The sequence below is a fragment of the Bos indicus x Bos taurus genome, chromosome 1, assembly GCF_003369695.1.
Source record: "Bos indicus x Bos taurus breed Angus x Brahman F1 hybrid chromosome 1, Bos_hybrid_MaternalHap_v2.0, whole genome shotgun sequence".
NCBI classification, from domain to species: Eukaryota; Metazoa; Chordata; class Mammalia; order Artiodactyla; family Bovidae; genus Bos; species Bos indicus x Bos taurus.
In genome coordinates, this window is record NC_040076.1 from 78,596,605 (window position 1) to 78,613,478 (window position 16,874).

The 16,874-nt window shown below is 39.4% G+C and overlaps 1 protein-coding gene across 7 annotated transcripts in view; it reads right to left on the reverse strand.

Moving 5' to 3' along the window:
• The window catches only part of LPP (LIM domain containing preferred translocation partner in lipoma), a 745,809-nt gene that overhangs the window by 421,871 nt on the left and 307,064 nt on the right, over positions 1–16,874 (reverse strand). For all 7 annotated transcript variants that reach the window (XM_027538411.1, XM_027538415.1, XM_027538413.1 and 4 more), the window contains one exon: positions 9,915–10,027. In XM_027538411.1, the coding sequence (XP_027394212.1) occupies positions 9,915–10,027 (113 nt within the window). The remainder of the gene's footprint in view (positions 1–9,914; positions 10,028–16,874) is intronic.

Genomic DNA, 16,874 nt, shown 5'->3' on the forward strand with positions numbered 1-16,874 from the left:
TATGAAAGTCCTTCATTAGAAATAAAATTCAATGTCAATTTTGGAATTTATCAAATTTACAGAGTAAGAGCCTTGGACAGGTCAAACTCACAGAAGTCAATGAAAAAATAATGATAATTATAACTTAACCCCTTAAGGATTCATGTAAGTATTGCATGCAATACCAAATTTTTAGTTTTAAATAGCTGACTTTTGAATCTCCAAATCAGCTATGCACAGAAACTCTCCCTAAAACATCAGCACTTCAAAAACAAAGTATGAGTTAATGCCCTTGCTTTTGGTTTTGGCATCCTCCACTCCCACTTTCACCCCTTCTTTCAGATCAAGTTGTTTTGTGCTCATGTTGAATGGATTATGTAAATTACAAAGGAACTAAAGGATTTGTGAGCCCAATAGGGCTTCCTTACCAAACCCATGGATAACAAGTACATGGTACAATTGGTGAGGGGATTGTAAGGCAATATGCTAGGATGGAAGATGTACTTATTTCCACTAAAGAATTACAGTGAAAGCTATCTTGGTGGCCCCTGGCCACTGGCCATGAACACATACTGTTGGTGACTTTGGCTGCTTTTTGAGAATTTAAAATGATCTGCCTTCTCTCATTTGCTGAGAACTGATACTAAGCCAAGAGGCTTAAGAGTTCCCAAAATGCATTTTGTTTTTGTTTTTATCCTTTTAAAAATAAATCATTGCTTCCATGACACTTGTCATGAAACCTAAACAAGCTGCCTCAACTCTTTGAGCCTTAATGTTTTTGTATTTGTTAAATTATATGTTTGCTATTCTTACTTGTGAAGATCAAATTCAATAATATAAAGTACTTTGCAGTTTGTAAACAACTATGAAGTTATAAAGAGCTAATATTTTCTTACTAAAGGGATGAATTTTAGAGTTATAAGAGATCTAAGGTTATTTAACACAATCATTCGTTTTGAAGAAAGAGCTTGTGGGAGCATTTAGTAAAATGCCTTAAAATCCCCAAACACTTAAGAGCAAGTGATGGCATCATTAGTGAACCTTAGGGAGGTGTGGTACAAACCAAAGGACAGCAATAACTATGCCAGAACTCAGCACAGAGGCCAGTTAGCCCAGAATAGTCTAATAGTAACAACATCAATGGGAAACACTTACTAAGCCCTATGCTATGTCAGGCTCCTATGATATTCTCTGTGTAACTTCACAAAAAGCCAAAGAGGTAAGCACAACAATAATTTCTATTTTACAGATAAGCAAACCATGGCAAAAATGGTTTAACAGCATGATCATAGTCACATAGCCAGCGAGCGGGAAGTTAAGTCAGGTACTCTAGATCAGCACTCACAGTGTTCACCATCATACCATGTTTTCCCTGAAGCTTTCTTTACTTGGTCCAGATGATGCAGTCAGGGAGGGTTTTCCTGGCATCCTCAAAGGCAGCAGGGTGAGTTTGAGACAAATAGCAAAAGGTAGCAATATCTGATCTGACTTCAAACTGCCATGATAAAAAGGGGTGAGGGTGTGGGGGAACCTCTTGGGAAAGGAAGTTTGGGGTACATGATGAAAGCTAGACAAAACAGCAGTGAAATCACTTAATGAGTTCATTCTTTCTAATAAAAGGTACTTTGCCACAACCCCTGACACTTCTGGTGACATAGTCATTGAAAGGCATGAATGGGGAAATAGTGAGAGAGGAAACTGAGAACTCAAGCAGAGACCACCCCACAAAAGGGCTGTCCATAGCCTGTTGCTGCCCATATTGGATATATATGTACAACATGTAAAATCGGGGCTTTGCTACCTGCCAGTGGACCTTTAAAACTAATAAACAGCCTTGATGCTTGCTGTTCTCTCTTGGCATGTGTCTCTAAAGGAAACCCATTCCCTGTCCTGCCTCCCCTAATTACACACACAGTGACAACTGGTGCACAAACCCTATGGCTGCCCTGACATTTAAAGGACTATATGCTTCCAGTCTAGATAAAAGATAAAGTTTGAGTGGAAGCTAGGTAGGTCTACCAGAACAGGAGATTCAGAGCCACTCCCAAGCACATTTTCTCCCTAAATTCAGGTGCAAGTAGCATTTATAATTTGAGAATACATCATCACCACAAAAATTAAAAATAAAGGAAGGATGCAAGCAATAAGAATTCTTCCATATGGTAGAACTATTGAAAAAGAATACTGATATGAAGAACAGAAAAAAATCCAAAACTATAAAATAGGAGTTCCATAAGGAAGAAAAAGGCAAATGAAAAAATTAAAACTCACTTTCCCAATGTCACAAGAAAATCTCCCTTAGCTAAATAAGAATTTGACTCCTCATATCAGATTCAATGAATACTAAGTAGAAATACTAGGGTGAGGGTAAGTAAGGGAAGCTGTACCTAGAAATATTGAAGTAAAATTGTTGAATGCCACAAAATGCAACTTACAGATCAAACAATAAAAGCTACTAAATTGGAAAAAGAAACAGACTTACATCAGATTTCTCATCTGCAACAATAAAGACTAAATGACACAAAGCAATAATATAGAAATCTTTGTTGAACATTGAGGTAAAGGAACTTGGAGCCTAGAATTCTACTTGAAGCCAAACATTTACTTAACTATGAAACTGAAAGAAAAAAGGCTTCAGAAAATTTATCACCCATGCAGCTTTTCAAAAAAAAAAAAAAATGATAAAGTACTAGAAGAAGAAATTAAAAAAGAAAAAGGATGATGAATTCAAGAAAAAAAAAGGAAAAAAGAAGCAATGCAAATAACAAAAGTAATGCTGCTGCTGCTGCTGCTAAGTCGCTTCAGTCGTGTCCAGCTCTGTGCGACCCCATAGATGGCAGCCCACCAGGCTCCCCCGTCCCTGGGATTCTCCAGGCAAGAACACTGGAGTGGGTTGCCATTTCCTTCTCCAATGCATGAAAGTGAAAAGTGAAAGTGAAGTTGCTCAGTCGTGTCTGACTCTAGTGACCCCATGGACTGCAGCCTACCAGGCTCCTCCGTCCATGGGATTTTCCAGGCAAGAGTACTGGAGTGGGGTGCCATTGCCTTCTCCGAACAAAAGCAACAGTCTATTAATAATGCAGTGGTACAATTTAATGTGAGAAATGATTCTCTTAAAAGAGGTGTTATAAAGTTTAAAATTTGCAACACATTCTCCAAACATCTAATAATAATTTAAATGAGACAGTGCTCAAACTTCTTACAGCCCCTATGTTGGGGGTGGGGCACATATGCATATCATAATTTTTCCTTGATAGAGAAACATGTTTGAAAACATTTAATCCATGTTAATGTTATTTGATTTATTTACATTACTAGAAGAAAAAATATGTTCTACTTTTTAGACGTAGAAAAAACAAATATATTTCAGCTTTGAAGGAATCACTAAGATTCTTGATGGGAAAGACAAAATGGGTTAAAAATCTCTACTGAGTCAGAAAGAACCAACTGAAGTTTCACTTAATTTGGGCAAAGGAAATTTTCTGAAATATGCAAACATTGTAAATGACTCTCTATAAAGGCACTGAGGAGCTAAAGTAAATCTAACCTCATTGGTTATCTCAATACACAACAGAACTGACCGCAACCAGTTTCCCCGTAAAATTTTTCTTGTCCATTGATCAGCCAAGCTCTCACTGCTGAATGCACGCATGTGTCCTAGATTATTTCAAGGGAGCAGCATCAGTGGAAGTGGGGTTGCTAGGGGTAAATGAGTGTGTGTGTACACATACTCCACTATTGATCCCAGGGAAAGCATTTACCTTTTTAAATAGAGTCTTCAAAAAAACAACAAAGAGAAACTATGGCATTCCATGAAAAGGGTCAAATTACTCGAGTGAAATACTGGAATACTCCCCATCGACTCTCATCTGCTACTTTCAAAGAAGTTTTTATAAGTCTAGACACCAAAAATATCTCTGTTTTCTCATCTGAATACCCAATCAGAGGATGATTCAGAGCGAAAGGAAAACAGAAAAACCTCTGACATTCGCTTCTAGAAAGTCACACCGATCTGAGCCTGAAGCATACCTCAAGAACCCACCAGCCCTGCTAAACACCCACTGACCTACATGTGTGGACCTTAAAAGAAGGGGGCGCTCCCAAATCAAGCTGCTGCTGCTGCTGCTGTTGCCAGGGTCACAAACAGTCCCACAAATCAACTAGGGCCCCTAGCTAACCCAAGGCCCAAAGGAACAAGACAAAGGGCCAGGAATAAATAAGCATCTTAGTCACTCCTCTGGTATCTTTCCATGGATCAAGATATCTTATATCCTCACTACATAGGAAGGATAAGCACCTCAGAGTGGATTAAAGCTTTTGCTGACCATTTTGGTTTTGCTCTGGCAATTCTGCATCTCTACTCTTAGTTTTTATAGGTGGGATCTCCTTTTACACCCAGACTCTTCCTTCCTCACCCAACTTCCAACCAGCAGAAGGGATGCCCTCTGTGGTAAGTTAAGTCCAAATCATATAAAGCAAGTAAGGCCTGCTGCCTATTTCTGTGAACACATGAATGAACATGCCCCCAGCTGGGGGCCTGAGTTCTCTATGTCAACAAGTAAAATCCTGTCATTCCATACTTATGATCATGATAGTACTTGTCTAAGGGTCACAAGACACCCAGTTTGTGTGTGTGTGTGTGTGTGTGTGTGCGTGCGTGCTTAGTCATGCTCAACTCTTTGCAGTCCCATGGACTGTAGCCCACCAGGTTGCCCTGTTCATGGAATTTCCTCAGCCAAGAATACTAGAGCAGGTTGCCATATGCTCCTCCAGGAGATCTTTCCGATCCAAGGATCGAACTCAAGTCTCCTGAATTGGCAGATGGATTCCTTATCACTATGCCACCTGGAAAGCCCTCAGTGCCAGTTTATGATAAATGAAATATATAAAATTGGTAAGTGGATAAATGACTACAATCCACTGCTTACCCTATACATTATGAGGTTTGAAATTATTTTCACAAGAGTCGGAATGAGTTGGCTTACAAACTTTTGGACACTGACTTTAAGATAAGACCATAAAGCATTTCAGAAATTTCTTCAGAAACGGATTTATAGACGAAGAATACAGACCTAGGATTACCAAGGAAGGTGGGAGGAGGGTGGGGAAGGAGGTATTCAGAGTTTGTGATTAGCAGATGAAAACGATTATATATAGAATGGATAAATAAAGTATTACTGTATAGCACAGGGAAGTATATTCAATATTCTTTGATAACCCATAATGGAAAATAATATGAAAAAAAAAGTCTATATATACACACACATATATAAATAACTGAATCATTTTGCTGTACAGAAGAAATTAACACAACATTATAGATCAACAATACGTCAATAAAATAATTTTTTTAAAAAATAAAATTATTTAAAAATAAAAGAAGTTTCTCTTCTTCCTTCTCTTTTCAACAAACTCTGGGCATTTCCCACAAGTTCAGTGAACAGCTCACATGACAATGTTTTCACTCTCTCCTCAGAAAAGTGACCTCTTTCAGGAGTTTTATGGATCACCCTCTTGAGAGAGACACCACTTATTTCTCTCCTGGTCTGACAGTTCCTTTGAATGTGCATCATTTTCTAAGAGGGTAGGAAGAAAATTGGAGTGAGGAAATCATAAAGGAAGAAATTTCAGTTCAGTAACAGAAGACCCTTTCAATACTTGGAGTAACAAGCAATGGACAAAACTGTTTTCTGAGCTGGAGGGGCTGGAGTTACCCTAGCAAAGGTAGCCATCTTGCCTGAATGAATGGAAAAGGCGATGGGAACTGGAAGGGTAAAACCCCCAGATAACAGGCACATAAAAGCAAGCCACAGTCTAGGTCACAGAGAGAGACAGGGCGAGGAGGTGTCAGCTGTCATGAAGAAAAGCCAAGTAAAGATGTCATAAAAAGAGGAAGTTAAATATCAGGTATGCGTGTGTGCTTAGTCATGTCCTCTTTGCAACCCAATGGACTATGGCCTGCCACACTCATCTGTCCATGGAATTTCCCAGGCAAGAATACTGGAGTGGGTTGCCATTTCCTCCTCTAGGGGATATTCTAGACCCAAGGATCAAGCCCACATCTCTTGTGTCTCTTGCATTGGCAGGTGGATTCTTTACAATTATACCAGCTGGCAAGCCCCAGAAATGTCAGGCACCTGAACTCAAAGCCATCAGGTATCAGCAGGTAAGTCCCTGAGGAGCTAAAGGAAGTCTCCCACAAGGGCAATACGTTTTGTCTGATGGTATGCTAAACGCACCACTTGGCATCCAGCAACAGACCTGGTGATGTCAACCTTATATTTAAAATAATAACAAACACCTGCAATGATTTCAGAACATTCTTCAAAATACTCTGAATTCTTTTCTTGTTACTTTAGTACCTAAAAATCTATTCCGCCATCTGAAAATTAAGATGGTAATTAACCATCAAAGTTCAGTTAAATTGAAATTGTTTCCAAGAATCCTTCCTGCATGTCTCTAGTCATAGTTAATTTATTTCCCCCACCCTGTACCACAACATAAGACTTAGATTGTGCTTCTGATCAAAGCATGATGACTAAGTAATAATTTACCATGAAACATCTTAATTTAGAAGTTGTGCATAAATGCATCTCCCAAGTTTGAATCAGAGGTTGTAACTCATTCATCCCTTAGCCATCAAAATTGCCTCAGGTGTAACAGTTACCCATTGGGGGAAAAAAAAATTAGGAGATTCAAACAACAGAAAGGCACTCAAGTTATAATCTCTAATCCCCTTGCAAGTCTGAAATTCTATCACATATTCTCTTTTTAAAACTACTCTAAACAACACTCTACACCTGCCCATTGGATAGCTAAAATAGGAAGTAATTATCAACTGTGGCATCAAACCAAACACAGCTAACAGTCCCAAGGGTGAGACTCAGGGCATTAGACCAATGATGCCAAGCCCTACGCCCTTGTGTATATGTCTGACATATAGAAGGTATTCCATTTATCATGGATGAATGAAAAACAAACAAAGGAAGGAAGTGACTGCCAAATGGTCACCCAAGCCTTAAAGGCACTGAGCTCCAACTGATTCTCACATAAAAAAGAAAATCTCTCACTGACTTTCCAAGATTCATCTTTTCCCATAAAATGAGAACTCTTAAAGCAAGAATTCTTGACACTAAATATTCACCTTTTGCAAAGGGGAAAAAAAAATTACAGCCTTGTATCAGAAATCTGGGGAGAAGAAAAATGCCAATAGCACCTCGTCTTTCCAAACAAAAGCATGTTACCCATTCTTCTTAACCTCAGATCCTTGAGAGGCCCAAAGCAAAATCACGTGCTCCATCAGTGGAAGGGCGGATCAGGAGACAAGATTTCTCAAAAGAGATCTGCCAGAAACTACAGGAACCACATCTTCTTGGATCTCAGTTTCCCCGTTTGCAAAGAGAGGGAAGTAATTTATTCACCAAGTACTTGAAAAGGCTGTAACCAGATGCCTGGCGCCAGGGTTGGACCCAATGGATCTCTTAGGTCCCTTTCAGCTCTGAAAATTTTATAATTCTTATAGTCACATTTAGTAGAGATACTTTTGGCTCTGACCTGAAAATCTGGCTGGAAACATAAACAGACTTCTACACAAAAACACACATTTACCAGCTATAATTTCGACTTGGCAACAGGAGTTTTCACCATTGGCCGAGAGAAAAAAGTACAAAATTTTCTGTGGTGATTACATTACTCTAAGCTCCACTATAGCTCAAGTATGAAGTTGGGGCAAATATGGCCAGAGTGGGGCCAAACCTCTTATCACATCACACACCACCACACAAGGAAAGGACACGCCTGCCTTCTTTTGAGCTTGCCGATAATCTTCCATATATTCAGGAACAACATGCCTCTCTCACCAGATCTGCCCTTTTCCACTTGACAAACTCTGTTTTATTTTTTATCCTTCTTCCTTCTGTCTTACAGAGAATATAAGCCAACATGGCAACAGGCTCTTTGTTTATTTCTTTCTTTTTCAAAAACAAAGTCACAGCTTGGATATAGTTAGCAGGACGAGATTCATATAGAAAAAGGCTTTTGTAATTTATGAAAGCCCCATGTTCAAATTTTTCTTAAAGAAACCCTTTGACAAACCTTGTATTATTCCTGCCTTTGTTATTTTTATATTGTGATCATTATAACATCTGTACAATCATTATAATTTAGTACTTTCTAATCCATCTATACTTCATTCAATTATTAGAGACAGATATATAGTTATCTTATTTTTAATTAAGAGGAAAAGGGCCTTTGGGTGACCCACTCAAGATCATGGGACAAGAATAAGCTGCCCAAATAGTATCAAATATAAATCTTCTGTCACAAAGTCAAGCAAACTTCAGAACTCAAGACTTTAAATGCTTACACAACAGTTTCATAATTATTCAAGAGAGAATATAAACTAAAGCGTTAAAGTGTTTAATTGTATAAGTAAAACAATATGCAAAGAATAGCTCTTAGTAACGTGTAAATTTCATAAGAGTAGAACCCTGTCTTTTTTTTGCTATAGAATCCCTAGTGTTATAAAGGTATGTACACAGCACCCAGAAATTTTTGTTGAATGAATGAATCACGTCTACCTTTGTCTCCCCCAGAATGAGATTTAGGAGAAAGTCATATAACGAACTGAACTAGTTAAGCAGTTACTTTCTATGGCTTTTCCTCTTTACAATTTATTATGAGAAACCTTAAACATACAAAGACAGAACAAATAATGAATTAAATCTCCCTGCACCCAACAAACTTCACTTTCACTTTTCACTTTAATGCATTGGAGAAGGCAATGGCAACCCACTCCAGTGTTCTTGCCTGGAGAATCCCAGGGACGGAGGAGCCTGGTGGGCTGCCGTCTATGGGGTCACACAGAGTCGGACACGACTGAAGCGACTTAGCTGCTGCACCCAACAATTGTCAATTCATAATAATATTTTCTCACCTGTATTTGAACTCAGTAGCTCCCTATTCTTATGATTTGTCCTTTTTTTGGAGTACAGTTGATCTACACTGCTGTGTTAGTTTCAGTTGTACAGCAAGTACATCGGTATACATATAAATATATCTAGCATCCCAATAGTATTGTAGTGAATATAGCTAGCCATATACATATACAGTATACAAATACATATATTTTTAGAGTCTTTTGATTTTAAAGCAAATGCCAGACACTATTCCATATCACTCACCAATCTTGCTAACATTTCTCTAAAAAAATAAGTTTTTTCTTTTATACATCTGTAGTAACATCACCATCCCTAAAAATATGACATAAATACTATATGACATTATTATTTAGTTTTCCTTCCTGAGATAACTGGTGTTTAACTGCTTAAACAGTAGCAGTTGGTCACCAGTAGCCCTATGTGATCACAGGCTGAGAACTTTTATTGTTGCTTCTGACTCCAAATCTGGGTCACTGTGCAGTGCTAGAGCATAATACTTCCAAACAGTCAATTCTCACTATATGCATTCCTGACCTCATTCAGAAGAGAAAACTCTAAGAACTGTTCCTGTTGCTTTTGCTAGAAAGATGTTGCTGACCAATTAGTACCCACAGTGACCAACAGAACCTTAAAATACCAGTCTTACTCATTTAGAAAGCAAATGTCAGTGGATACAGAACAAAGGCAATAAAAAAGCATGGTTGTATGTCCCCAGGATAACAAGAAAAAGTGAAATTCTCAGATGGCGTTCCTAAAGAATGGCTTTCAGTTTCTAAATAAAATTAGTAGGTAAAAGGATTTCCAGGGCTTCAGTTTACAAGCCAGGAGAACTCTGAGAAGCTCGAGCTGGGCAGTTGGCATTAACGTGCCTTAGAGCTTTGTGAGATATCAAGCTCTTTGTAGGCTCTGGATAAGTATTTATTTGCCACAGAAACAACCTCAGAATTCACGATTCCTAGCATTACTTACAAACATGACTTCAACCACAGATCTTACCTGTCCCCTGAAAGCATTGTCATCAAGGGGCGGGGGAGGAGGGAAGTTTCCGGAGCCTGATGGAAGAGCACTGGAATCATCGAGAGGTGGAGGTGGGGGTGGAAGAAAATCACCTACAGAAAAGAAATACACATGAAGTTAACATGGGTGCAATTTTACAGAACTCTTTTTACAAAACACAGACAGTCCGCAACTTATGATGGGTCCACCTGTAAGTACTTGACTTTGCCGTGGTGCAAAAGCAACAGGCATTCAATAGAAAATGTACTTTGAATTTTGGTCTATTTGGGGCTAGGCATATGCAGTACAGTACTGTTGGGATGCTAGGCAGGGCACCAAACAGCTCCCAGTCAGCCAGGTGATGGCCAGGGTGAACAACCAATACCCTTACAGCCATTCTGTACCCTCATAACCATTGTGCTTTTCACTTTCAGTACAGTGTCCAGTAAATGACCTAACATACTCAACGTTTTATTATGAAATAGGCTTTGTGTTAAATGATTTTGTCCAATCATAGGCTAAATGTAAGTGTTCTGGGCATGCTGAAAGTAGGTGAGGCTAAGCTATGATGTTTGTTTGGTAGGTTAGGTACATTAAATGCATGTTCCGCTTAACAATATTTCCAATTTACAGTGGGCTTTTCAGGATGTAATTCCACCATAATTAGAGGAAGATTTATATTAGCTGGTATCTGACTGCTTTGTAATTGGCTTTGACACATAATTTTTTGTCCTACATAGCAATTATTCCCTATCTTACTTCTCAGTTTAATCAGCAGCCTTAACTGTCAGAAGAATGATGACCAGATGTAACACATAGAAGTGATGTAAAGCTAGAGTAGAAGGATCAAGTACATTCAGCCAGGACAGGCAAGGTGCTTGGGGTGGTGGAATACTGAAGTGCATGAGATGTGTTGTTTGTTCTCAATACATTTTCAGTCAATTAGAGGAGGAAAAAAATGTATAAATAGGTAAGATAATACAACATGCAATTTATTAAGAATCTACGGGCAAACTCTTCTGGAATTTAAGATAAAGGAAAGTGCAGTTGGAGGAACAAGGAAGCTATACTGGCCAGATGGCTCAGTAGTAAAGAATCCACTTGCCAATGCAGGCGATGAAGGAGACATGGGTTCAATCCCTGGGTTGGAAATATCCCCTGGAGCAGGAAATGGCAACCCACTCCAGTATTCTTGCCTGGAAAATCCCATGGACAGAGGAGTCTGGCAGGCTATAATCCATGGGAACGCAAAAGAGTCAGTCATAACTGAGGCTCACACACACATGCACACACAAAAGGGACTTCCCTGGCAGTCCAGTGACTAAGACTCTGCACTTCCAATGCAGGAGGCGCAAGTACAAGTCCTGGTCCTAGAACTAAGATCTCACATGCCACATGGCACACTATTGTCAATGAACATTATGATGTACAGCAAAAGTTCATGCTAGGCAGAAAGAAAGGAAAATAAAAGTATAAAGGTTAGAAAAAATTAGGGCCTAGAAAATAAAGAGCAAATGGTAATATAGCATAAAGATAGGAATGTAGATAACATTGTGCTGTGTTGCACTTAGTTGCTCAGTTGTGTCCAACTCTTTGCTACCCCATGGACTGTAACCCATCAAGCTCCTCTGTCCATGGGGGTTCTCCAGGGAAAAATACTGGAGTGGATTGCTATGCTGTCCTCCAGGGGATTTTCCCAACCCAGGGATCAAACCCAGGTCTCCTGCATTGTAGGCAGATTCTTTTAACATCTGAGCCACCAGGGAAGTTCAAGAATATTGGAGTGGGTAGCTTATCCCTTCTCCATTGGATCTTCCAGACCTAGGAATTGAACCGGGGTCTCCTGCATTGCAGGTGGATTCTTTATCAGCTAAGCCACCAGGGAAGTCTGTAAATAACAGAAAGTCAAAGTGAAGTCGCTGAGTCATGTGCAACTCTTTGCGACCCCGTGGACTGTAGCCCACCAGGCTCTTCCGTCCATGGGATTCTCTAGGCAAGAATACTGGAGTGGGTTGCCATTTCCTTCTCCAGGGGATCTTCCTGACCCAGGGATCGAACCCAGGTCTCCCACATTGCAGGCAGATGCCTTAATCTCTGAGCCACCAGTAAGTCATAAAAATTGGAGCAGTACAAAAATAAGCTTTTAAGTGTGTTCCACATCTGACTAAGAGTTTGAATTTTATCATGCATGCAGTAAGGATCCATTAAGGATTTCTGAGAAGGAAACACTTCTAAGAATGTGATTTACTAAAGACTAATCTTAAAGTGTGTGTGGGACAGATTGGGAGAAACTGCAATAAGAAACATCAAATTTGGAGATCTATATACTATCCAGGCTTTAGGATACTAGGAAATCCAACACCACTATGGGTGAATGGTATAGAATCTTTTGAAATATTTTTTGCAAGAAATTATATTAAAAAAATAAAACTTTCATTTTCTAAAAAAAAAAATTATTTATATGTCCTTTTCCTTATAAAAATGACCTTTTTGAATGTTGGGGAACTGTCTCTCCTCAATGGATAAACAGCTTTTCCTTGCATTTCAGCTGTTCAACACTCAGTGATAGATGATAGTCCCTAGCACTCAGTGAGTCACTGTTGGATAGTACTAAAACATCACAACTCAGGTCTTTAGAAAAAGAAAAATCTATATCTCACAGTGGAAGGAGGGTGACATGGACTGGTTGTCTGGATACACCTTTGAGATTGTTCACTTGAGCTCCATCTGTCTTATAAATAATACTCTTACATAGAAAACAGATTTGCGGTTGCCAAGAGGGAGGGGGAGGTGGGAGAGAGAGGAGTTGGGAGTTTAGGACTGGCAGATGCAAACTATTATATATGGATAGTAATCAAGGTCCTACTGTAGAGCACAGGGAACTATATTCAATATCCTGTGATAAGCCACAATGGAAAAGAATATGGAAAAGAAGGCACGTATGTGTGTAACTGAATCACTGTGCTATACTGCAGAAACGAACACGTTGTAAATCAACTACACTTCAATGAAGTCATTTTCTAAAAAGTAACAGTCTTAAAGTTGGAAGAGTAGCTAACAGCTGTCAAGTCTATCTACCACCATATTCAGGCAACCAAGATGCCAAACACACTGTCTTTAGGGTACTCTGATTTGGGGGTTCTCACCACGCACCAGGCACTGTGCTAAGATTTTCCTAAGCTGCCTCTTATTTCCAAAACAACTATCTAGTTTGATAACTTTGAGACTTTAGAGCTCACTAGTATCTCTGGAAGGTCTGGTTAAAACACAGATTGCTGGGTTCCACCCCTGGAAATTCTGACTCAGTAGATCTGGGTCAGGGTCTGATAATTTGCATTCTTAATAAATCCCCAAGTGATGTTAGCGCTACTAGTCCTGGGACCACACTTGGAGAACGACTGCATTAAACAAAGTGTCAAATTATCTCTACTTAGACCCTACAGAATTGAGTTCAATGGCATGTCTTATAGAAGCATCTGTACTTCTTTTAACTGCCTGAGTGTACACATCTGGAGATATAATTTGTCTATATCCTTATTAAAATCACTGCAGATGGTGACTGCAGCCATGAAATTAAAAGACGCTTACTCCTTGGAAGGAAAGTTATGACCAACCTAGATAGCATATTCAAAAGCAGAGACATTACTTTGCCAACAAAGGTTCGTCTAGTCAAGGCTATGGTTTTTCCTGTGGTCATGTATGGATGTGAGTTGGACTGTGAAGAAGGCTGAGCACCAAAGAACTGATGCTTTTGACGTGTGGTGTTGGAGAAGACTCTTGAGAGTCCCTTGGACTGCAAGGAGATCCAACCAGTCCATTCTGAAGGAGATCAGCCCTGGGATTTCTTTGGAAGGAATGATGCTAAAGCTGAAACTCCAGTACTTTGGCCACCTCATGTGAAGAGTTGACTCATTGGAAAAGCTTTGATGCTGGGAGGGATTGAGGGCAAGAGGAGAAGGGGATGACAGAGGATGAAATGGCTGGATGGCATCACCGACTCAATGGACGTGAGTCTGAGTGAACTCTGGGAGTTGGTGATGGACAGGGAGGCCTGGCGTGCTGCGATTCATGGTGTCACAAAGAGTCGGACATGACTGAGCGACTGATCTGATCTGATCCTTATTATAATTATATGTCTCAAAAACCTTTATTAACCTCATCCAATAGTTCTATATTTGGCTAGATACTAGAATCAACTAGGAGTCTTACCTTAAAATGCTGATGCCCAAACTCTGTCTCATACCAATGCACTCAGGATCTCGGGGAAGGGCAATGGAAATGGAAAGGAGGGGTCAGATACCCATATTCCTTTAAAACCCAGATAATTCTAATATGTAGTCAGGACTGAGAAAGAAACTCTTTGGGCTTCATGTGGCCAGACAGTGCCCTAAAAGAAACATTTAACACCTGTCAAGTAAAAAGAATTGTCACCAAGATACCTTCCACCATTAAAAAAATCATCACATATGAGACTAAAGCCCACAGTAAACTTTTGAGTGATCAGTAAAGAAGTCCAAGTTGATGGAGACCTGATGACCAAATTCTATTTCACAGCTTAATTTTCAGATTCAGTGTTTTATCTGGACCTATATCTTCTTCATACTCAATTTAAGAGGATTTCTGAGCACCTTATTGCTGTCAGAGGAATTAAATATAGTGAGGCACAGGTTGATGAGATTCTGGGAGAGTGAAAAGGAACCTAAAAAGAAAATAGAATTTGTTTGTGTAAAGAATTATCTTGTAAACAACATAAATCCAGAACATTTATTCCAGGCAAGATTAGGCAGACTGTTAAAGCGATAGTGATAACCTCATAATAATTTTCTTCTTATTTTGATGAGTTATTAAGTTAGATCAAAATTTTCCATTTTTCAAGCTCAATTATCGGAGCTTCCCATTATGTTCTTTAAAGTGGAGCTCACAGTTTTAAAGGATGTGTTTGTCAGTGTTTAGTTGCTAAGTTGTATCAATTGTTTTGCAATCCCGTGGACTGTAGATTGCCATGCTCCTCTGTCCATGGGATTTCTCAGGCGAGAATACTGGATTGGGTTGCCATCTCCTCCTCCGGGGATCTTCCGGACCTAGGGATCAAACCTGCATCTCCTGTGGGTCCTACATCGGCAGATTCTTTGCCACTAAGCCACCAAAAAGATGTGGAGGAATGAGAAATGTCTAGAAAACAGATATACACATGACAAAGGGATAGAAAAGGGATCCTTTGAAGGAAAGCTTAACTAGTTAAGATAACTGGAATGAAAAACTCCTAGTAACTATTTTAAAACAGACTTAGAACTCATGAGTATTCCGACTTAAGGTTCACTCACCATTTTAACAGGTAAGTCAACAAAAGGAAACTCCTCTAAATTGCAGTAAGAATAATTTTGGCTTAAGAGAAAAGACACAACATCCATGTATAAGGAAGATGGCAAATGAACAGAAACAAATATGTGTATACAAATGTAGGGGGATCCTTTCCTTTCCAGTAGATTTCTTCAAACAAAGAAGGAGCATTTGGCTGACATGCTTGGGGCCAGAGGTGGTAGAGGTGGTGGTGACCCTCTTAGAGAAAAGCAGCTGGACAGAACCCGCTGCAAGCACCTTCCAACCAGCAATACTAAGCTGTCCCCCTTCACATCAATGCATCCCCTGTCCTCTGGGCTTGCTGGGGAAATTCAAGTGTACTCCCAGACTCTGTAAATTACAGGGGCATTGAATAAATCAAACAGGCAAGTCAAAAGGGAAAAAAAGGACACACATTAAGCAAATGGAAAATGCACGGTACATAAAACCTAAGAAAGAAACATGTGGTTTTATAAGAAGTAGAGTAGTCATAGACACATCTCTATAAACCCTGGTCCCCTCCTTACCCTTTTCCTCACCATCCAAAGCCTACCCAGACTGCAAAATACATCATCCCTCAGTTACCAGATAAAATGGTTTAGTGAAATACACAGCTGGAAATGGATCCTCAGAATTCCTTGGAGAGAAGCAAGGGAAGATCTAGTTTAAAATGTTCCACGTCATCCCCACTCATTCAGCTAATATTCAGAGGGTTTTTACTTTGTGCTAGACGCAGCACCACGAGGCAGTTAAAGGGTGACTGTGGCGCACAAAACATTATATCCCTGATTCCCAAACAGTACTTTATGCCAGTTACATCAGAGAACAGCCTGTTGTGAATACCATTAACTTGAAAAGAGTGAGGAAAAACTCCCAGAAAGCCAGCTCTGTTTATTTTCTCAGGCGACCCTTTCTAGGGGTAAAAAAGGCAGTGGCACGGAGAGCCAGATGTCGCTCCTTCGTAGTAGCTGAGTCTCACCCACTGTAGTTACTCTAGTAACATGGCTCAGGCATGTGTAAACAAAACTTGCTTAGCCCTTGGTAATACAAAGTCCCCCATTAGGGGAGAAACGAACAAGAATGTACCAACAAAGAAGATGGTACACTACTGGTTATATGTAATCATAGTGCAAAAACACAAGGCAGTAATTAAACTCAGATCGTCAATAAAGTCTCAATTAATTTACTATGGTTAACAACAACAACAAAAGCAAGCATCATTCTCTTTCTTCGTGATCCAAATATCCATGTAAACCTACATATACACACACACCTACAGGTTCAGATAACAGCCCCTTTGTGCCTCTTATACATTCTGTCAAAATATCTATAACACTTGATTGCATTTGTGTTTATGGTCATTATCTCCCAGTTAGAACTGAAACTTCTGAAAAAACAAAGCCCTCTCATAATGTATCTTTATATCCTCACCACCTGGCGTAAGTTTAGGGCCATATTATCCATCAGTAAACACAGGTTGAAAAACTAAATAAATAAAAAGTCACTTTAATCACTCAACTGATGTTTAAAAACAAAATGACCTGATATCTTAGATGCTTTTCAAACATCAATGTTCACATCACAAAAAAGATCTAGTTAAAATGTAGGCTTTGACTCAGC